Source organism: Ananas comosus, linkage group 18 (assembly GCF_001540865.1).
Source record: "Ananas comosus cultivar F153 linkage group 18, ASM154086v1, whole genome shotgun sequence".
Taxonomy (NCBI): domain Eukaryota; kingdom Viridiplantae; phylum Streptophyta; class Magnoliopsida; order Poales; family Bromeliaceae; genus Ananas; species Ananas comosus.
The window spans coordinates 7,958,402-7,982,045 of NC_033638.1; the positions used below are offsets into that span (position 1 = coordinate 7,958,402).

The 23,644-nt window shown below is 37.0% G+C and overlaps 4 protein-coding genes across 5 annotated transcripts; 2 read left to right on the top strand and 2 right to left on the bottom strand.

Moving 5' to 3' along the window:
• LOC109724121 (lon protease homolog, mitochondrial) lies at window positions 365-9,997 on the bottom strand. Of its 2 annotated transcripts, XM_020252813.1 has the most exons (21): window positions 9,456-9,997; window positions 8,747-8,812; window positions 6,990-7,181; window positions 6,805-6,870; window positions 6,664-6,705; window positions 6,326-6,448; window positions 6,094-6,192; window positions 5,931-5,996; window positions 5,726-5,812; window positions 5,406-5,445; window positions 5,146-5,317; window positions 4,922-5,046; window positions 4,652-4,782; window positions 4,334-4,438; window positions 4,110-4,223; window positions 3,396-3,563; window positions 3,085-3,186; window positions 2,335-2,512; window positions 2,171-2,241; window positions 1,175-1,693; window positions 725-904 (listed from the first exon to the last, which is right to left on the bottom strand). In XM_020252813.1, the coding sequence occupies exons 1-21, from the start codon at window positions 9,768-9,770 to the stop codon at window positions 725-727; spliced, it is 2,961 nt and encodes a 986-aa protein (XP_020108402.1). In that variant the 5' UTR covers window positions 9,771-9,997. The 2 variants fall into 2 exon arrangements, with proteins under 2 accessions (XP_020108401.1, XP_020108402.1); XM_020252812.1 differs by having other exon boundaries at window positions 365-904; window positions 2,171-2,512.
• Window positions 13,123-13,554, top strand: LOC109723799 (ocs element-binding factor 1-like). Its single transcript, XM_020252283.1, has one exon. It carries the CDS (start codon window positions 13,123-13,125, stop codon window positions 13,552-13,554), a length of 432 nt encoding a protein of 143 aa, XP_020107872.1.
• Window positions 14,626-17,115, bottom strand: LOC109723770 (bifunctional TENA2 protein). The gene is made up of 3 exons (XM_020252255.1): window positions 16,906-17,115; window positions 15,736-15,953; window positions 14,626-15,183 (listed from the first exon to the last, which is right to left on the bottom strand). The coding sequence occupies exons 1-3, from the start codon at window positions 17,056-17,058 to the stop codon at window positions 14,868-14,870; spliced, it is 687 nt and encodes a 228-aa protein (XP_020107844.1). The 5' UTR covers window positions 17,059-17,115; the 3' UTR covers window positions 14,626-14,867.
• LOC109724461 lies at window positions 18,688-21,325 on the top strand. Its single transcript, XM_020253297.1, has 2 exons — window positions 18,688-18,980; window positions 20,379-21,325. The coding sequence occupies exons 1-2, from the start codon at window positions 18,908-18,910 to the stop codon at window positions 21,026-21,028; spliced, it is 723 nt and encodes a 240-aa protein (XP_020108886.1). The 5' UTR covers window positions 18,688-18,907; the 3' UTR covers window positions 21,029-21,325.

Consider the following 23,644-nt stretch of genomic DNA (forward strand, 5'->3'; position numbering starts at 1 on the left):
TAGGCTACCAGAGATACACAATTCAACTTAGACTTTCAACAATTTCCTTTCAGAATCATTTAAACAGAGAGATGAAAACATTTAAAGGATCACTTCTAACTTTCACGATGCGGATGCATCGCATGAATTATCAAAATTACACATTACCTTGTTGAAGATATACTACAAATTATATAGAAATTAGAAGGACATTAGATGATAACAGCATTTAGGTTAAAATGAGAGGTGCAACATCATAGCCAGTTTGGCACACTATTATTTACTCATTGCAGGGAATAAACATCATGGTATAAAAGCACAAATATAATCTGTAACAAGATTTGATGCTCCACATAAGTAAAACTATCAAATAAGTATTGCAAGCTTAGTTATCAACTTTGCTCATCTATTGCCATGACTGAGGTTTTACATCGTCAGAGTATCGATGAATACAATGAAACCAAGAAGCTCGTTTGCGTATTAAAAAAAGAATCTTGTTCGCAAAAAGTTATTACCCTCTGCCTAATATACCTATACTTCCACATTAAAATATCTATTCTACAGTCAAAAATCTAGTTCCAAAATAAATAAGCTTCATTGTTTATGAGACGTCAAAATGAAAATGGAAGAACACTATAGTACGCTTTTTTTGACCATGTCACAGCTTTATAAATTATTCTGTAGGAAAAATTTTTGCCACCTCAAAAAATTTAGAGCACAACACATGATGATAAATATTAGCTTGTTACTTTTCAGGTTCGCTCCCGAAAGCTAGCTCAAAAATCTCGCTGTAAGTATCGACGAAGTGGAACTGAAGACCCTCTTTCACGTGAGGGGGAAGCTCATCATAGTCTCTTCTGTTTGCAGATGGGAATATGATGGTCTTTACCCCACTTCTCCTTGCAGCAATAGTCTTCTCTTTGACCTATTCAGAGAGAACAAGGAGAAAACAAATATAAATAAAATTGCTCATCTTTTACAAAGAAGCTCAAAATTGGAGCTTCAAATTGGAGCTTATGCTTCCAGTGGCCAAGAGCTCATTTCACCCTACCACTAAAGCAAAAGCCCCAAACTTCCCATTTGCCAAACGCCTGGTTTCCAAGGGCTTCTGCTTTCCAGAATACAGAAGCTTCTCCAGAAAATGGACCCCATTGGCTCAAAGAAAGAAAAATAAAACATATAAAAAGAAACATACCCCGCCAATTGGGAGGATTCGACCAGTCAATGTTACTTCACCAGTCATAGCAAAATCCTCCTTCACTGGTCTGTTCATGGCTAGGGACAACATTGATGTGATCATAGTGCACCCGGCGCTGGGCCCGTCCTTAGGAGTGGCCCCTGCAGGGACATGCAAGTGAAGCTTCGAGTTTGCAAAGAATTTATTTTCTGGATCTTTCTCAAGTAATATTGCCCTAGCAACAGTATGAGCGATTTGAGCACTCTCTTTCATTACGTCTCCAAGCTGGCCTGTGAGTACAAGGGCGCCTTTCCCTTCTCCTTCCTCAACATTAGTCGTCTCGATGTATAGTGTCGAGCCACCCATAGCAGTCCAAGCTAAGCCCATGACGACTCCTACTGGGGTCTGGGTGTATATTCGCTCGGCCTGGAATACAGGCTTCCCTACAAAGTCAGCTAGGTTATGACAATCAACTATGACCTTCTCGACTGGCTTGTCAACTTCAACTTCGTTTGCACTATCTGAATCTACCTTGACCTGTAAAGAAGACAAAAAGAAATTCATGCAAGCATCGTAACTCCGTATCATGATGCACAACATTAACTATTGAATGAGAGTGATTACAACAAAAATGGTGAACTTTTAATATTATTTAATGTTTAAAAAGTGGTGTGTGTGCCTGCATATGATGCAGTTGTTCAAAATGTCCTGTATAAATAGCACCTGTGTAGCACAGGTGGTACATAATGAACGCATAAAGTCACTCACTATCCATGCATTTTTAGCAGATTAAGTTTGGCAGGACATTTTCTCTTAGCTATTCAAACGCTTAAATATCAAATTCGATATATAATGTTGTTGATTTTTTTTTTTTTTACTATTGGTATTTTGTCCTGCAAGATTTTGATAAGAAAAATTTTTAACATGAATAATGTCACAATGTCCTACAATGTAAAATATCTGAAAACTAGGAGGGAGTTATGTGCCATTTGTGATATAGGATTGTACGAGTACCTCTGACTGAGGGGATTGGCTTGTTGCTGCAATGCTATCTGATTGAAGAACCGGCTGCCCCTCGACAGCTTCTGCAAGAGGTTCAACTGGGTTATCCTTATGATTTTCTTCGTCTGGTTTTACTATTAAGATTGTTTCATTAGTCTCTTTAGGCAAGATAGCGCCAGTTGCTTCTTCAGGCATTGTGGATGCAGCTTCTGCAGCTGGTTCACGCAATTTCTCATCATCGCCATCCAATTTTGTCGCCACTTGTGCATCACCAGATTCTTTGGTTCCTTCTTGAATGCTGACATCTTGAGCTGGTTCAATTGTCACACCTTGGCGAACAAGTTGCAGAGCTATCTGTTCAATACCAAGGAATAAAATTGTAAAACAGAGCTATATCTATCAATGGAGTGCAGACGAAAAAGAGAAATAGCATAATCTAAAACACACTTTTGTGGTGCTTGTGTCAGCCCAAAAGAAACGTTACATCATGAACTACTAATTTTGGTATAGTTCTTACTTTTAAAGAAAAAACCATTATGAAATATCATCATGCTCGCAAACAATTTTGACAGAACTACTAATACTTTCATTCATTGGCTGCTGTCATCATATATAAGTGTTGTTTTCAGCACTAATTTTTTTGACAACCAACGGTCATAGTATTTGAGTTTTAATCTTTCATGTCAATAGCATTGATCAGATCAGTAGCATCAACAACTACAGCAAGAAACACTTCTAAAGGGTAACTAACAATATTACTCACAAATCTATCCTTAACCATGGCATTCTCTCAACCAAGCAACAAATGAGCAAACTAGGGAAACCAAGTTCTAGCACCAGTATTATGCAAACAACAAATTATAATTCTTAAAAATAAAAATGACACAAACAATGCATGTAAGATGCAGCATATCTGCAATACAAACCTTCCTGTAAATTTTTTCAATTTGCTTTTGAAGATTCCGCACGCCTGCTTCTCGGCAATAGTTTTCGATAAGAGCAAGAAGAGCTCTATCTGTTACTTCAACCTGTACAAATTGTCATAGGAGTGCCAAGTTAACATCAAAATAATTAAAAGAAGAATATATAACAGAAAATGTCCCTCATATAACTAAAACTACTTCTACCAAATTGCTTAATACATATGCCAGGACCTGGCACTTTTTAGTGAAGATTATCAGATCAGGTAATTACAGCAAGAAACCTAAAAAGCTACATTTCAAGCATTGCTCCTCACCTGCTCAGGCTTGATGCCACAAGTTTCTTGAATATTCTTTTCCAAATAATCCCTTGCAATATGCATCTTTTCATCAGTTATATAGCCAGCAATAGCGATGTTCTCCATTCTATCCATGAGAGGATTAGGAATCATCTCGATAACATTAGCTGTGCAAACAAACAGGACCTGATTTCATAGCAAAACTATTGTCAAAAGAAGTTAAGACGAATGAGTAACTTCTTAAATTTACACTGCTATACATTTTCATGAAGTATCTGAATCTGCATGAAACATGCACTCCTAACATAAATAAAGGAATATTTAAAATAAACAAAGGGTATTACTACCAGTAATATACAGGACATGTACTAACGGGACAATCAGGATAATGATGCCTGACCGGCATATTAAATTTACACATGTAGGTAGTTCTTAGGGATAAGGGAGAGAAGAAAGATATCAAGGAAGAAGTTTAACAGTATTTACAAAGATTTAATATTATTATCAATTACTTATTATAGTCCCTAACAGGTTATTATTGAGGGAAGACTAACAGAAAGGCTAAGTGATGAATGTCTTAAATCTATGGGGATACTTGGTCAACTCCAAAATGTTACTACGATAAAGTGATTTTTTATTTTTTTGGCTTTCTTACTCATAGAGCTTCCTTGCAGTGGCCATGAAGTTGTTCATAACAAACTAATCAAGTATTAAGGGGGATTGGTGGCTAACCTTAGACAGGTCAATAGGAACATCGAGATAGTGATCGAGAAAATTTGCATTCTGCTCAGGATCAAGAAGCTCCAACAATGCGCTAGCCGGATCACCATGATGTCCTCTCCCTAACTGTTTCTCACAAGAAAAGCAGGAAAGTGAAAATCTCAGTAAGTTACTGGCAGAAAATTAATATATTATGAACCAGATAAACAAACAGTTATTATTGGAAAGGTCAATACCTTGTCAATCTCATCTATCAAAACCAGGGGGTTAGCAGTTCCAACAGCTTTCAAGCATTGCACCATCTTTCCTGGCATGGCACCAACATAGGTGCGGCGATGGCCCTACAGTTGAAAAGCACGATTAATTCAAAGCACCCATGCAGTTGTCTTCGAAGGCTAATGTCAGTGAATTGGTTAATATGACATAGATCGGAGAATCGTTAAATGCTTGGCTAACAAAAGGGGAAGAAAAATAGGAACAAGGGGAGGACGGGAATCGAAAGTGGGGGACCTCTCTACTGCACCTATCACAGAAAAAACAAATCCTCTCCATACCTTGATTTCAGCAACATCAGCCAAGCCTCCCACAGAAAATCGATAGAATTTTCGATTCAAAGCACGTGCAATTGAGCGACCAATGCTGGTTTTACCAACTCCAGGAGGACCAGATAAGCATATTATTTTTCCTGTGATAAAAACAAAACTAGCTCATCAGATCATTTATCGCTGAAGCAAACACCAAACTAAGAATATCCATGATATAAGGACACAATCGACCTGACTACGTATGGAAGCAGAAAGGAACTGAATAAAGTATAAACAAACCTTGTGACATTCCTCTCAATTTTCCGACCGCTATAAACTCGAGTATTCTCTCTTTAACATCAGATAAACCATAATGGTCCTCATCCAAAATCTTTTGAGCATGATGAACATCAAAATTCTCATCACTGCCAAAAAAGGGGGGTTAAGAAAAAGTAATCGTGTGTGCTAGCATTTATCGTCTAATGGACTTCTAATAAGGAACGTCAAACGTTTAAGTACAACACCTATAATTTCCCCAGGGTAAAACGGTAAGCCAATCCAGATAGTTGCGGGTTACATTGAACTCGCTAGAACTGGGTTCTAAAAATAGTAGCTTAGCAAGCTCTTCTTCAATTACTTGCAAGATGTGAGGAGGACATTTAGCTCTCTTTTCTTCAATTCTTTCTCTAAACTTTGCTGCCAACAACATAGGAATATAAGTAGCAACACAAATAATAAGAGCATATGTATTGCCTGACTAAATAAGCACATGTTGATGACTGACCAGAGAGTGCTGTTTTGTCATCAGTTTCCAAACCCAGCTCCTGACAAAGAAAGCACAGATAATATACAGCACAATCTAAACAAAAATTAATCTGACAGACAATAAAATATAACCGTCTACATTTTTCATTCCAATAAGACTTCCACAAATAAAAATGCACAGGGCAGACAGAACAAGTTTGAAGTAGAACAGAAAGCCCAACATTTAGGCCTGTTAACAGAGTAGGTTACACGAACCAGTTTCTTATTTTGTACTAATTTTACAGTTACACCCCAAAAAATGAATCCAATATTATTTATAGAATTTAAGATGTGGAGTACCTTCTTAATTGCTTTAAGTTGCTCGTTCAACAAGTAGCGCCGCTGCTCTCCACTTATTTTCTCTTCAATCGCTTTTGCAATTGATTGCTAGAATGGAGTTCAATAGGCAAAGTAATAAAAGAAGAAGAACAACAAACGTTGATGAAAAAGGCATAAAATGCTAAAATCAGGAATGATGAAAGAAAGACACAGTGGCTAGCACTACCTGCAACTTGCTGATCTCCATCTCTTTTTTCAGTAACTCTAGGGTTAGCTTTAACCGTTTGTATACCTGTTTAGGAATTCTTGTTGTTAGGCACAGTGAAACAAGGAAAACTAACGAGCAACAAGCAGAAAAAAAGGTAATGAGTTATAAGCATGCTTCTTACATCAAGTTCTTCGAGTACTTGCTGGCAAAGCAACTTATTTGCCCCAGAGATAGCAGCCCCAAAATCTGCTAGCCTTGGAAAATTGAAGTCTCCAATGTGCTGAGTTATCAAGAAGAAAAGAGCATTAGTCCTGTCATGTAATGGCGCTACTAAATGTCGCTTCCACTCCTACAAACAGTTAAATATAAGTTCCAAAGCTAAAGGAACAAGCGAAGTATCAGCTTGAAATAACCTGAGTATATGTTTGAACATGATCTTTCCAAAGGGAACTTGTCTTCAGAACATCTCTTAATGTTGATATAACTTCAAATGAGGTTGCTTTTATAACATCATCATCCTTGTCATAAGGCTTTTCCTGCAGGCATAACAGAGAAATGGAGTTACAAATGATACAAAACTGCAGGAAAATCTGCAGAGAGTATTAAGTATAGTCCCATAAAAAATAAACCAATCTCAAGCACTTATGAGAAACATTCATCTTTGTTTGACACGTGTTAGTCTCTAGCACCTCCACAACCGTATAAAATTGAAAAGAAAAAAAAGAAGCAAATAGATAGATGGCTAACTTGCCTTTAGATGATCAACTTTAACTGTCAGGGGATCTTCCTCAACCTGCAAGATACGGGGGTTTATGAAAAATAAACACAATACATTGGAAAAAAATTTTAAAAAATGTTTCATCAGAGACCTAATCGGTCTTTACATGCTTACCATCCCCGTTATCCGCAAACGACGGTGACCAATGAGCACTACCTGATCGCCCTGAATACTAGTTATCTAAAGAAGCAGCAGTAAGTCAGAATATTATCATCAACTGATTTCTCGAGACTTCAAAAACAATGAACCTTCTGCAGAAGAAGCATTAATCCCCAGAAAAGGAAAATATAGATGAATACCTGTGCCAGTGTACCAACATCATGAAGACGCTTTAACAATTCTTTTCCTTTAAGATCATATATACTTTTCTCTGAGTCTGAACCTGATATGGTGCTAGGATCAGTTCCCGTCTCATCCTTAACAAGAAAGGCACCTGCATATGGAGCTGATCTTTTACGATTTTCGATTAATGCAGCCAACAATTTCTGGTCCTGTAAGAAGCCTTAAACTCGTGAGAAAATCCAATGGCAATGCATGCCCTTGATAAAAGAACTTGCAAAACTAGAAAGGAAATTTCTTCAGCTGAACGAAAATAGCATCGAAGAAATTGGAAAAGCGAAGAGGAACTACTCAATCAAAGATGGTGGAATATTACAATTTTCCACAAATCAAACAATAGGACACTGCAATGACATGGCGGGAAAGAAACTTCACTTACTCAGAGGCATAAAAGGAATGGTATCTGAATGACTAATGCTGTCATCACCTCTACAAGAACAAATTGCTCGCAAGCCTGTTTTTATCAGGTAGACTTAATCTGGAATCTGGAGTTCGGCAACTTATGCAACCTAGTATTACATTATGAAAGTTTAGCATGATGTATATTTTGCTTAATTTGCCCACCCTTGAACGCTCGATTTCATCATCTACCTACACTTAAATTGCCAAGTTGTTTCTATCATGACTATGGAAGAGACCAAAACCAACAACTTGCCCTCCTCCATCCTTCCTTCCTGCCCAACAACTTGTTGTCCTACGCTAGCTTCCATCAATCACAACCTGCTATCCCCAATTGAACATCAACATGTTCCCATCTATTCGACAACTCCATCGGAATTTTTCTATTGATTCCCCCATGTTCTAGCGTGCTTATCTCCCTCCCTCCCTGCCTCGCTCCCTCCCTCCCTCCCTCTATCTCTCTCTACCTTCCTTTACCCAGACCCTTCAATTGCCTCTTTATTTCCAGTAACCCTACACCTACTTGTGGAGGGTACAATGTTATCTATATGTGTGTGCGTGCGAGCGCTCATATGTATAGAAAAGGAGAGGGACTCGGGGAGAGAGTTGAAGTGTAACTAGAACAAAACAGAAACTTTTTTGCGCTTCAAAATTTTCAATTTCTACAACTAAAGATTCAAAATAGGACAGACTTACCGATCTGAATACAAACAATGAAGAACATGATATGTTTACGACCATTCTAATAATGTTAGGATTGATCTGATACATAAAAAGTGGAAGCATTTTGAAGCAAATAAATAAACTACATGCATATTAACAGAAAAAAAGATTACTTAAGGTGCTGATAGACAGATGCAAGAAAATGGATGCATTCGAAGGACTGAAAAACCTCCTAAACTACAAGTCACCGACAGTTTAAAGGAAAGTTGTTCATGAACCTGCTAGTTTCAACTAGAGACTTGAAATTGCTTCCTGAGGAGACTATGCTATCTTCTAATATTGGCAAGACAGTTAGATAACGATATAAGCAAACAGTTTACCAACTTAGGAACCAAACTTAAAGCAACTCATGATATTCAGCTGTGCATTTAATGAAGAGAAGCAAAAATGACAAGACAACATAAACTTTGTTAGTAATGGATTTGATTAAATAAGCCATATCAGCGACCAGTATCTATAAAATAATTACCAGTGACACAAACAATCCTAAATACTCAATGAGTTAACATATATGAACTAAAATAAGAACCAAAAAATAAGTTTATTCCACAAAGACTTGCTAGTCTTGAAAAATAGAAAGAGACAATTAGTGCACCTTTACATAAATAGGCATATAGAAACCAGGAAATAATGGTCGGTGCGGCAACGGCAAAGCTATGACCTGCATGACACAAGAAAAGGGACCAAAATGAGAATGTTCCTATGAATTAAGAGATAATACAAACAAAATAATTAAATCATGCATTGCAGTTTTTCATTTTCTTTCCTTCTGTTTAAACGAAAAATTAATACCATACTTACTGTACCAATTCAAAAGATCATAATAATCACGAGGAACAATAATCCTGCATATACAATGTACTATTCTTGAGACAGGAAAAGAAAAGGATACAAATTAACACCATTGCTATGTCACCAAGGAACAAACAAGAATAGTTAATTCTCATAATGCGAGCAACTCGAAACAAAAACAGATTGTGCTATAGAACCTAGCACTGCATTGTTTGACCGGTGTAAACCTACATTAAGCGTTATAGAAACAAACTCATGTTAATTAACCTTCACCGTAAATGGCTTACAACAATAAACAAAAACAAAATGCTGCACAATAAAATCAATTTTAACAATAATATTCATCTTCATGCTAACTTGATCTCGCTGCTATCTTGACTTATCAAAGTTTTTTTTTTCCCCCTCCATGAAAACACTACCAAGTTGCAAACTTGAACTACTTTAACAACCCAATCCCCAAAAATTTACAATGAAAACCCCCAAGGCCGTATTTTTATCGTAGAAACGCTCACCGAGAGGCAATCCTCGGGGCGGGGATTCGTCGGGACGATCGCCCCGGCGGCCTTCGATTCGACCTCCTCGCTCGCGGCCTCGGCGTTGACTTCCTCCGCGGCCCTCGCCTCCACGGCCTCATCCGAATCGCTCCCGGACTTCGAACAAAAGAAAGCGCTTCTCCTAAGAGCCGAGTGGTCGCCAACCGTCAACGAGCCCAAAATCCGGAGCACGGGGGACTTCGCCTCCGTGCCATTGCAGGGCTTGGGAGCAAACCTCGGGGGCAGGCTCCGGAACCGAGCGTGGAAACAGGACGACGACAAAGCCCTCAACATGGGCGGCGAGGGAGATCGAAACCCTAATCGCAAACGGTCAGATTTTGGGGCGAATTAGGGTTGGGATAGGGTTCGTTGTAGGGTGGTTTAGGGGAGAGGCGCGCGGGGAAGCGACATGGGAGAGACGAAGAAGAAGGGAGAAGGGGGAAGAAGCCGCTTCTTGTATTGGCGGAAAAGAAAGAAACCCTTCTAAAGCCCTTATTTTTTTTCCTTTTTTTTTCTTTTTTTTTTTTTTTTTATTTGCGCGTGTTAAGGGCGGTGTCTTATATATAGGATAGCGCGAGGACGGGGAAGGACGTCTCTTTTATTAAAATTACAAAGAGGTCCTTCGAAATACTTGTATCTAGTTTTATTTTGGTCCTCCAACTGTTAATTTCTACATTTTGGCTTTTTTATATGAAATAGTACAAGAGAGATGGTGGATTATTTACAATTTTTTTAGATAAAATGTTTATTTGGTAATGAGAAATACAAATTCGAGAGAATTTTTTTTTTCAGATTTTCTTTTTAATAAGTTGTCACCCATCACACTTAGAATTTAAATGTACACTTCCAAACTAATTTTTACTTTAAAAAAAAAATTACTCAAATTCATCAAATATTGCTTTTATAAAAATAACTTATAAATTAATAAGATACGTTGTCCTATTATTTGACCATACCTTTATACTATTTCTATTATTAATTTTCTTATATATTTTAAGATATAAAATTTTATATTTTTTAATGATATGTACATACTAATAAAATTTCTGTCATTTATTTTTTTTTGTTAATAATTTATGTGCGAGAATCTAGAAATATTTACAAAATTTTTGTAAAGCCGCTTGTAGAAAAAAAATCTCAAAAACCGTAGGAACTTGTTAGTAATTTCAGAAAATTTAAGGGTATTTAGGAAATTGGTGCCTCGTGCTAGATATTGGGCCTACGTGGCCAGGACCTAAACCCTTTCTCGTGGCTTGTGTCCTAAGTTTTATTATTACTAGTATAGATTTTTTTTTTCAAAAAAAATAATAATAATTTCTTTCAAATTTTTTTAAATCTTTTATAATATAAAAATAATATATTTAACCACCGCATTTTCAAATTAGTTTTTATGTAAACTAAAACTTTTGATCAAATATGCCGATTCTATTAGCTACCACTAGTTTTATTTACTAAAATTAATTTAAATTATTAAATTTAGTAATATTACTAATAAATTTAATAAAATCTCAAATTTGTTGGACTAAAACTTCATAATTTCTAAAAAATTAGAACTTAAAGGGGTCGTAATTGACAAAAAGTTGAGGGAATCATGCTCATATTTTTATCTAAATTAAAACTTTGATCAAATACCCATACTCGCAGTGGTGGAAAAGTGTGCTTCGATGCCGCAAAGTGTTTATCTACGGAGTAACCCACGAGCTTGGAGACGAACAAAACATCAGGTTGTGGTCGGACATCTGGTTAGGAGAGACCCCTCTTCGCACTTTATTCCCGGACATTTTTCAGATCGTCTCGAACACTGAGGCTACAGTCTCCCAATGTTGGATCCCCCCAGGGATGGAGATGGCGTTTCATCTGCCGTGGGTTTGCGGCGTCACATTCTCCCGGAAGGCGTAGACAGCTATTGATGCTCAAAGAGGAGCTCCTACGCCATACTCCGAGTAACCGACCGGACTTGATTAAATGGCATTGGACCTCCAATCAACAATTCTCTGTCAAATCCCTTTACAATTTTATCACGGATTCTGGCCAACGTACCCCGTTGAACACCCACTTGTGGAGGCTGAAAATCCCACTTAAAATCAAAATCTTCGTTTGGCTACTATTATGGAAGAGATTGCTCACAACCGACAGATTACTTCACCGAGGTGTTCTAGTAGACCAATACTGTGTCTTCTACACGGTTTTTACGTAAAGCTGCGACCACCTATTCCATAACTGTGTCCACGTACAATACTTCCTCTTCAGTTCGGAAGGCTTGGTGGTATCTGATGGTTCCACGGATGACGCCCGAAAATCTTTGGGAACAAACTTCAACCAACCCCGCAAACTCTTTGAGAACACAAGGTCTGACCCTTCTCGCGCAATCTGGTGGATTGTTTGGGGCGATAGAAACAACGCCATCTTCCGGGGTATCTCGCCCGATGCTTCCAGGTCTCTAGGACGAGTTAATCTTCTGATCACTAATTGGGCTGCTCTGCGCTGATGCGTCATTAGCTTCACTCCGCCTAGCTCGCTTTCCTGTTTCTATTTCTTTGGTTCTTTGTTCTACCTCTTTTTGCTCGTTTCTTCGGAAGCCCCAGCTGCTTCCAACTTATATGCTCAGTTCATTTTGCTTAATGAATGAGTCAGGTAGTTTGCTACCTTTTCTCCAAAAAAAAAAAAAAAAAAAAACTTTGATCAAATACATTGATTCTATTAGCTCACTAAAAAATAAGTTAAATTATTAAATTTAATTTTAGTTACTAAAAATAATTTAAATTATTAAATTAAGTAAAATTACTAATAAATTTAATAAAATCTCAAATTTTGTTGGATTAAAATTTCATATTTTTTAAAAAATTAGAACTTAAGGGGTCTCAATTGATTTCAAAAAGTTGCGGGAATCATGAACATATAGTTGAGGGGTCTCCATACATTTTTACAAAAGAATTAATGGCAAAACTTCCAATTTCCATGTCCACAAAATGCCCTTCATCTTTCTCTACACATCGCCCCATGGCCCCCAATCAATCCCCAAAGATCCATTTGCGGCTTCTGCTTCCTTGTTCAAGCTAAGTGTTTCTCTCCTCTCAACTCAAATTTCCTCCTTTTAGCAAACAAATTTGTTTAATTTCATGCTATTTGTCATGGGAATCTGTTAGTGGAGACCTTAATTTGGCGAAAACGCAGTTTAAAAATCCGATCTTTTTGTTGTTTTACACAATTCCCACCTCTCAAAATCAAATTTTTAGTGCTTCATCTTCCGATTTAGGCAAAGCCCACCTCCCAAAATCCGTTTTTTAGTGGCCGAAACTGCTTTTCACAGAAGCCCCAGTTCCCAAAACGATAAAATGATGATTTGATCTCATCTTTGAAGATTGTGTTCTATTTCTCCATGTTTTTGTGCTCAATTATACCTCAATTTCACCAATTCTAGCTCTTATGAAAATCGCCGCGCTCCGCCGCCACCGCTTCTGTTACCTGCATAGCTACTCAGTTGCCATGCTCTACTGGTTCTATGTTTTCTCATGAAGTAAATTCTCCATCTCTAGTTCATTCTATAGAATTATCTACTAAGCTCGCAATTTGTGTATAAACCCCCTCTTCTCCTATATTACTACTCTCCACTATCGAAATATCGTATTAAAAGATAGTATCCGCCATGCCACCCCGCCGATATTCGAATCCGGAAGCGGACTCGAAGCTTGCGGACGACCGTAAGCAAAAGAGGAAGGAGTCGAACCGGAATTCCGCGAGGAAGTCGCGCGAGAGGAAGGAGAGGTACTTGACGCAGCTCAGGAAGGAGAGAGAAGAGCTTGAGAGGGTGAATCCCCAGATTGAGATGAGGATTCAAATGATACATTCGAATTACCTCTACGTCGATCAGGAGAATGATAAGCTGAAAAGAGAGGTGGAGAAATACTCTGAGCAGCTGACGCAGCTGAGAGATTTGCTTCGGTTGATCGAGATGTCGACCGGATTGAAGTTGGATATCCCTGAGTTGCCGGACCCGGGCTCGACTCTCAAGTCGTGGAAGCTGCCTCTCCTGCCCCTGCCGGGCGTGAACGCTGTGAAAATGTTCCAGCTTGTGTGAAAAGCGCTTTTACTGCTTGTTAGGTTATGTACTTGGCGTGCGAGCCTTGTGATATAGCTTTGTTGTTCTTATGTGGAATTAGTTTTTACTTCTGTGAGTGTCAATTGGTATGTGATTTATGTACAATTTGTCTTCAGCTGCAGTTGTGACTTGAACTTTTTAAGTGCTTTTGCGATTTATGCGTGTTTGCTGTGAATATGTTTGATATGAGTGCATTAGGACAATTGTTTCTGTAATATTTCTGAGATGATTGTTCGGTATGATCTGATTAGTTGTTTATGTAGCATAGTGTTTTGGAAATTAGTTGCACAAAAAGAAAGATCGAAGGATTTGTCTTGTAACTAGTTAAATTTCCATCTAATCTTTGCTGATATAGTTTATTTCTGAATGAGGTTATGTTCAAAAACTTTATATCCCCCCGAATATGCAAAATGCAGTGTGTTCACATTAAGCAGCTCGTCAGTTTCGTAACATCAGAATCTCAATGGAAGCTGAATTCTCCTGATTCCTTGTTGTTGCTCTCTCTTGCGGCTTTGCCGGATCGCAACTTCACCAAACAAATACTTCAGTGACATCAGATAAATAATGTGTTTCAATTTGGTTCCATTGTTTCAGCAATTTTATTTACTGCAAGGGCATTATACAATGCACCATGAGATGATGTACTGTTAATTTTTCACCGAAAACTGCTGCCATCGAATGAGATTGATTAGACTTTGAATGGTGACCAAGTTCGCTATTAAAAATCAAATATGCTGAGGATTTTGAAAACAAGTCATCTCAGAAATGAAAATATGGAAATTAAGTTCTATTATAATTATTGATACTTCTCATCAGAAATTAAGGTTGACTATTTTTGGTAGCTGTTACAAATTCCAGGATTTGAAATATTCTTCAAGGAAATAAAAGGAGGATTTGATATTGACAACATCAGAAAATCAACTAGCTACAACTAATTATGATCTATATATTGTATGTTAGTAATGTTGAAGAGAAGTAGAAAAAAGGTTGCTTCTTGTAGGAGCATTTATATATCTACTTATTCTTTTAACGGTAGATCCTTACAGAAAATTAAAACCTAAACCAGTACCAAAGTGTTTCTCATTATACCAAACTTTCACAAGATTCCACACAAATCCACATCAATGGCCCAGATCATTCATAAATCTATCACACAACATATATCTGGTTCAGCTCAAACTTATTAGAAAAGGGAACTAGGTTAATAACCCAATGTGAAAGTCTATTGAAGTTTCTGCAATTCAAGTATACTGCAGAGAAGTAGTGCAACACCTGGAAATGAAATGATATATTTAATGTTCGCTGGAGCTCATATTCCAGAAGTCGAACTCATGCTCAAGAACGCGAACAAAAGCCTCTTCGGCCTTCTCTACCACATCAATTGGTGCTTTCTCCAAGCAGCGATCCACGATCTTTTGTAGAGATTGGCAGTACTGCTTAAATTCGTCGCTGCCCCATCTCTGGCAGGTCCCCAGAAGCTCTTTTGGAGTCTTGGAGCCACTCTGTATGCAGAAGGAAAAGCTATCCTGGTAGACGGTTTCGATCGCCCAGAAGGTGGTGATGGCCACAGTGTAATCGATCTCCGCGGACGAGAAGCTCTCGAGAAACCTAGCAGTGGGATTCAGTAGGCAATATAACACAGTAAATATGTGCTTGTTTGGCCCGACTTCTCAAATAACTTATTTACTTTACAGAAGCCAGATGTAGACAAAGTAATGTTCGGAGCTTCTGGATACGGTGAATTGTCGATACGAGCTCTTCGGCTTGAAAAGCAAAGCTTCTAAATTACCGAAATAACTTCTGTACTCCGAGTGTTAGTAGGCAGGCATTTGGCAGACAAATAAGTCTGCAAAAACACATTTTGAAGCTTCTGTTTGAGCTTTAGGGGGATTTATTTATTTTTTTTAAAAAAACTGCTAGTGCTTCTCATGCAACTCAAACGACAACTCTATAGAAGCTCCAACCGAGCCAAACACGTCCAAAAGCTTCTGCTTCTAGCAGCAACCACAAGCTGTTAAGTTTTACGAAGAGAAAGCTATTAGAGCTTCATCAAACAGTTACACTTAAACAGCACTTTTTTAGAGCTCCAGCGGAGGCAAAGTGCCACTGAATCTACAAACGACTGCAAGCTAAACATAAAACATTTACGAGGATAGCTACCTGCAATACTCTATATTAGCTTTGAGGGGCGAAACACCGGTTAGCTCGACATCCCACCTCGAAGCTTCCGTTTTGAACCATGAGAGTTCATCACTCAGAGAAGCGACGCCGCCTAATATGATTTCCATGTCTGAGGTATCATCTGATTGCCTGCAGGAATTAAGCAGCACACTGGCTACAAATGGGACGAACTCCTTCACAAATATATAATCCTGAGCCTGTGCAGTTCGCATGAAAAGGACACAATTTTCTAAAATTGAAGTTGTCGCATAAAAAAACGAAGCCTGATACGCATCAGAAATTCGAAGAATTGGTAAACTCCAGCACTTAAAATCATGCATCAGCAACTCAACAAGCAGACGTAAAGTGCGAAGAAATGGATACGTATCTTCTCGTTTGAACGTGCCAAAGTAGCTTATAAGTTCTCAACAATTATTTATAAAATGTTCAACAAGGAACCAAAGAAAAGAGTATACAATAATTTCTAATATAGGATAAGCTGCAAACCCGATTGAGCATGTACTGCACCATGATCATTGTAAGGGGGCAGAGTAGAATATAAACAGGGTATAAGGATCTTTCCCTAATATGATAATAATATGACATCTTAAGAATTACAATATTATCGATTATCATACTACCACATTAATACCACATTAGCTGCACATTATCATTTAACTAACAAAATTAGAAAAAAAATTTAAAATGTATCAGTTGTATTACTGGTACGATGTCACCAACCAATCAAATTATATCTTTGGATTCATCCGTCCCATCATAATTATTATAAAAATATTTTTTTGTATTTTTTTTAAATAAAAAAATATAATTGATTGGTAATAAATAATGCGATGAGACTGATATATAATAAATTTTTTCCTAAAATAGATAGTTTGAGCACGTGTCTCCAATTTTGAGGATCGAAAGTACAATTTTGCCTACACAGATATATATTTATACTAAGATATGCGGAACACAATATTAATCGTGAAAACAAACACTATTTTTTTATCCTGCATATAATTGAAGGAGCCAAACAAAATGAGTTGGTCAATCACTTAATGGAAATTATTATTATTATTATTATTATTATTATTATTGTTGTTGAAGTTTACAAATAAGAGGGAAAAATAGATTCTGATTTTAAAGAAGGGAGTTTGGGGAATTTACGAGCCATCGCTTGAAGGAGGCGAAGTCGACGGCGCCGTCGCGGATGCTGCGGATGAAGGGGTGCCGCGTGGCCCGATCGTACATCGGACGGTGCTTGTCGAGCCACGTGGCAGTCCGGGGCTTCACGCCGTCGCCGCTCCCTGCCCCCTCCATCGCCCCCCGTGAGGTCAGTCCCCAGCGTTCAACTTCAACCCAAATTGCAAAAGTTGGTATTTTTTAAAGGGTATATTACATATCTGGTAATTAAACAAGTGGGATTATGGTGCTTAAATTTCATTTATTAAATTTAATTTAATTTTAAAAAATTATATTACCCACGGTTCATAAATATTTAGCTAATTAAATTAAGTAAAAAAACTTAATTATAATAATAATTTATAATATTTAAAGTAAAATTTACAACGCATTAAAATTTAAATATTATTGACTTAGCATTTATTTTTTATATAAGAGCAAGTTTAATCATTTTTTGGTGGTAGTCTTAACATTTCTCTTTCTTAAAAAAAAAAAGGAAAAATGTGTGATTTTTTGCTCTACTATAAAATATTTTGAATTAGTAACTTAAACTTTTTATTTTTCGATTGATAACTCTTGATTTATAATTTTTAAATTAAATTAAATACTTTTAATTACAAAAATTATAATTTAAAAAATTTAGTAGTGATTGTGCCAAATTTAATATTTTAATTACTTCTTAGTTAAAAAAAAAAATAAAGCTAATAAAGTGCTACGACTTTCTACCTGTAGTTGGCAAAGTATATTATTCTAGTATTTTGTTGTTAGCAACCTGATATATTATAGTATTTTGTTACCTCATATAATGGTGAATTCTTGCAATAATGTGTATATTAATATTAATTAAAAATACTACAGGAAACTAAGACAACAAATTTAAATAAGGAACTGACAAAATAAAAATATAGTAAATTATATGGAGGACAAATTAGAATTTTCTTACTAATACTTTTGAAGGGAGGCAAACTCCAATTTTAGATAAAAATAATTTTTTTTAGCAGTTATATTGTATGAGATATATTTTAAATCAATCATGTCCGGCTACTATACTATCGATTGTACCAAATAATATCGTGTTTTTGGTATCAATAATTCGAATTCTAGTTGATTCACATTTTCAGCCAAATTTATTTCTAAATGGAATAAACGAAGCGGTTATTGTGCTATCTATGTCTAAAATAATAATAATAATAATATCGAGTTTTTGACCATTAAAACTATCTTTTGATTATTTTTATATGTTAGATTATAATATTTAACAAACTATCCATTCAACCTTATGGGACCATTATCATGTTTACTGCATATATTTTTATCCAATGATCAAAAATTTGATAGTATCAAACGCTTGATACTATCGATAATATAGTAGCATATATTATAAGATGATAATAATTTTATATCATAATTTGATGTTTTAAAAAAATGATCAATTGTTGTATTTATACTTAAGTAAAAAAAAATATATATTTCGATTCGCTAAAAATTTGTTAACAACTTGCTGTCACCCCAATCTGTCGTGAATGGAACATTAACTGAGAGCAAAATAAATAAAAAAAAATGTTATTCATTCCGAACCCGTTTCGATCCGCTAAAAAATGAAATGCCTCTCCCGCACCCGCATCCGGATCCGCACCGGTTGCACCAGGTTCTCAGTTCACGGAGTGCATAACCAACGTGGTCCACGGATGAGTGGAGAACCAGGTCCAGCTAACGATAGTCTCTTCCATTTTCACTAATCCGTTGCTTCTAGAACCCAGTGGGACCCGCCTCTACGCGCAGCTCTCCCAATCGAAAGCGCTGGTCCTCGAACTGCTTTTTTCTCCGCCGACGACGACGAAGGCCGCGACTCCACGTTACTGCCTCTCTCTCTCTCTTCCTCAACCCTCGCCCCTTCCCCGATCCCCCCGGTCACCGTATCGTGTTAGGGTTAGGGTTTCCAAGGCCTCGATTCGAGCCTGGGAGGGGGAGAGGGGTGGGGAGCACGATGCTGGATCTCCAGAAGAGGCGGGTTCAGCTCATGCTCTTCGTCATCGGCCTCATCGCGCTCAGCATGACAGGTGATCGATCTCCCGGTCGCTTCCTTTTGTTCGGTTTCCGTGTTTTGATCCTCGTCTGGGGGTTTTGATCCCCGAGTTCGTCGGTTTGATAATTATTAGTGGAATTTTGATGAGTGTTTAATGGGAATGCGCTGCAGCAATTATCGTTTTGCGAGATTTCCCCCGATTTTAGTGGATTTTGGCATATAGGGGCTAGGGCCACTTGCTTTTAAGGATGGTTCTAATCATGCACTTAGGCGTACTAATTATGGCCCAGTTTGAATCAGGAACTTGTTATCCAGCTATTCCAGATAATAGAGAATATAGTGTTTTTCCTATTTTATTGCTGGATTTTGGAGTATTTTGATATTGGAGTATTTTGATGTGATTAATTCCTGGTTATTGGGATAACTGTAATTTTAAGAGGGTACCTGTAGTAATTACAATGATATCGCTGGAATAATCAATTGCTTATGCTGGAGTTAACAAGAGAATAACTCAGAATTATTACCCTTCTTTTGCAAATCTCAACCAAAAATGGGAAGGAATAGCTCGTCTGATAGAATAATTGTGTGAAACTAGAAGGGGAACATAGAACCCAGAGGTAGTCCAGAAAAAAGGGGAGATCTGATGCTCAACCATCCTGAACTGAAACATTAACTGAAGCAAGCACGAAAGAAATTAACACCACTAACAAATGCAAAAACTCTCGAAGGAATCAGTGAAGGGACTACACAGAGAGTATGATATGTTTTAATCAACTTTTGCACCAATCGGAGGCATGCAAACCACATATTGGACTTGTTTGACACTTTGCACCTGTCTCTGGGCACCCCGTACGACAAACCTGAATGATAGCCATGTTGCTTTGTGTCCGAAATGTATTAGTGCTAACAAATACTCTCTGTGTCCTTTTGTGATGAAGGGTCATAATATCTCATACTTTGAAGCTATTCCTTTGTCTAGCCAATTCTTGTGTAAAACTGAAGTACCTTATAATGGCTCTGTTCAATTCGTTTATTAGAACACTCCTATAGACAATTTAGAAGATTTCACCTGCCATCAGAAGTGCTGTGTGTGTGGAAGGTGTGAACACAAGAACATGTTGCTCATGTTGTTAAAACAAAGAAAAAAAAAATTCTTTGATTAGAGAGTTTATTCTTTAAGCTTGCTCAGCTTGTAATTCTGGCCGTCCCGTTAATTGAAATTGCCTCTTTGTTTCCAGCTTTCTGTTATATTTTCTTCATTATTTAGTTTGTTGCCACCAAACAAGTGAAACTAAGTGCACTTAATGCACTCCACCGGTAAGCCACGAAGAAGTTACCTTGTGCTTACATGAAATTATATTTATTGTCCTGCAGATTTATTCAAAACTTTTCCCTTTTTTTAAAAAAAAAAATTTCTTTTTCTGTTCTCCAGCTGAGAAGTTCAGGCAACTGGTCGGTGAGGAAGCCGCATCAAAGAGCGGGAAATTCACATTTTTAAACTGCTTTGACATGGGTACTGGCACTCTTGCATGCACAGTTAAGGAGAGTGTAAAACTCTACGTCTACAGCCTCCGCAGTGCCCATGTTGAGAGGGCGAGACTGCAGGCCATAGAGAAAGCCTTAACTGATGCCCTAAAAGAAGGCCTGGCGGCCACCGACGCAGCCAAGCAGGCCCAGAAGGTCGGGGCAAAGGCTGCAAAGCTAGCCTCTCGTCAAGCCAAACGTATATTGGGCCCGATGATATCTTCGGGCTGGGACTTCTTTGAGGCTGTGTACTTTGGGGGCACTATGACCGAGGGGTTTCTGAGAGGGACAGGTACATTGTTGGGTACCTATGCCGGTGGATTCCATGGTGAACAGAGGATGGGGAAGTTGGGATACCTTATGGGAAGTCATCTAGGTAGTTGGGTTGGAGGGAGGGTCGGGCTTATGGTGTATGATGTCGTGAACGGGGTGAATTTCTTGCTTCAGTTTGTCCAACCGGAAGATGAGTACTCTTCTAGTGAAGAGAGTGAGTACAAAACAGAGGAAAAGTTTTACTACAATGATCAAAGTGAGGAAACCGGATACTATGAAGGTTAATAACTAAAAGTAGCACTTCTAGGGCTTTCGAGTTTCTTGATATTATTGCTTTCCTGTAGCTAGTGCTATAATGCAGCAGCAATACCATTTTCTGCTCTCACATTTCTTATTGTATAGCTTATATAGGCTTTATGGATTTCAGATTAAGACGACGCATTGTTTCTTTCCTGCTGTTGTATTTGTTAAGAAAGCTGATGAATTTGGCCACTGTGAAACACAGGAAGCTTGCTCATTGAGAACTTTCCAGAATGTAAAATAGCAATAATCAGCTTAAATCTGTGTAAGCACATGTCTTTACTTGTTTGCTCGCTTTTCGCTTAACCGAGTTTGGAATCTTTTGCTGCTTGATTGCAGTAAGAAATTTTGGAGTTCTTTTCAAACATCATGCTGTTCCTCTCCAAGGTTTGATTCTGTGTTTAAAATCTTGTCTCTGTCTAGTATTTTTTATATATATATATATATATAGAGTGAGGCTACTATGCTATCGGAAGTACGGAGCCTTCCATGCTTCCAGCTCGTTTTCGATGTTGCGACTTTCGAATCATCTATCGGCTCCGTTAAACTTGATCTAGAGTATTTGGAGTACCTAAAAAATAAATTTTATTATTTTTCGATATCATTTGCCTAGTGATCGAATGGACTCAAAATCTACGAATTTCAATGGCCGTAGTGAGCCGTTTGCAAGTTTAACGGTGTAGAAATATCCAAATCACGTGAAATTTTGATAGAAAATTCTTTATACTATATAAAACAAGATCAATATCTTTGATTTAAAATTTTAATGTCATATTATTATATTTTGTAAGATTTTTATTTTCAGCCGTTGATTCTGAGCCCCTTCGTTCACTAGGCAAATGATATCGTAAAATTATAAAATTTATTTTCTAGGTACTTCAAATACTCTAGATCAAGTTTAACGGAGCCGATCGACGATGGTAAATGAACATCGAAAACGACTGGAAGCACGGAAGGCTCCGTGCTTCGATAGCATAGTAGCTCACTATAATATATATAATATATATATTATATTATATATATAATATATATATAGTAGGTCTTGTGTGCTATTAGGAGCACGGAGGCCTCCGTGCTCCTAAGCCGTTTTCATGATGGAGCTTCGAATCGACGATCGTTCTGTTAGACTTGATCTAGATATTTTGAGTATCTAGAAAATAAAATTTGTGACTTTTCATATACATTTACCTAACGATCGAAAGGGTTCAAAATCACGGCTGAAAATAAAAATCTCACAAAAGTGAAGATATAGCATTAAAATTTTCGATCAAATATATTGATCTTGCTGTAAATAGTATAAAATTTTTTTATCAAAATTTATCATGATTTGAATACTTTACACGTTAACTTGCAAACGGTATACATCAACTATTAAAAATTATTGATTTTGACCCTTTCGATCGGTAGGAAAAGGATACTGAAAAATCACAAAATTATTTTCTAAATAGTTCAAATATGCTAGATGAAGTCTAACGGAGCTGATCGTCGATTCGGAAGCTCTATCATCGAAAACGGCTTAGGAGCACGGAGGCCTCCGTGCTTCTAATAACACACCAAGACCTACTATATATATATATATATATATATTATATTATATATATTTCATTTTTTGAGTAAGTTGTATTGTGAGCTTATATATCATCATTATGTAAAATTACCAGAAGCTGCATATTTCTTAACCTCTGGAAATGCTTGAGGTGCAGATTTTTGTATTGGCTTAAAGATTTTCTTTTTCTTTTTCTTTTTTTGACATCTTATTGCTTGTTGGCATCGTGCTTCTCAAGCTCAAATTGAACAGACCTCTCTGGTAAATCAGTGGTGTCTTTTGTTTTGTGTAACCTTTTACACACAATGACGCCATCGCGCGAAACTTTAAAACCTCGTCTTTTGTTGTTGAATGAAGGAAGAATCCAAAAAAGTGCCAGATTTCGTGTTATATATATAGATAGGAGAAAGGTCCAAGATTCCATCTGAATTTTTTTTTTTTTTTTCCCTTTATACAGTTTTAGTATATCTTTTTTTTTGTTTTTTCTTATTTTCATCTATATTTTTTTTTGAGAGATAGGTAGCACGCTGACCGCTTCGTTTATTTTATTTAGAAATAAATTTAGCTGGAAATATGAATCAACTAGGATTCGAACTTGGGTCTCGGATACCAACCATCAAGTCCTTTGCCACATGTTCTAGGGACGGTCGGTTTTATCTAAAATTTTTAACTATCCAATCAAATATAGTTACATAAATTAATCTTATTTATTTATTTATTTTACATATTTTCCATTTAATACATAAAAATTTCTATTATGCGCTTCTTGTTCTAAAATTGTTGTGCGGATCGTGAGCTTGCATAATATAAATAAGAAATTCAACAGTATAAAATAAAAATATTGTTACGACATGTGCACAAACGGAAACAAAAATGACAAATACAAAATAAACTATACACAGAAATAGAAAAACACATAGATTTACATAACAAAATCATTTCAGGAAAAAACTAGGGGTGAGGGAGGAGAGCGCTTCACTATCGAAGAAAAAAAAAATATAATGTTCAAAGTACAACCAATTACGATCTGTAGTCTCTAGGGCAAAAAACGAGAA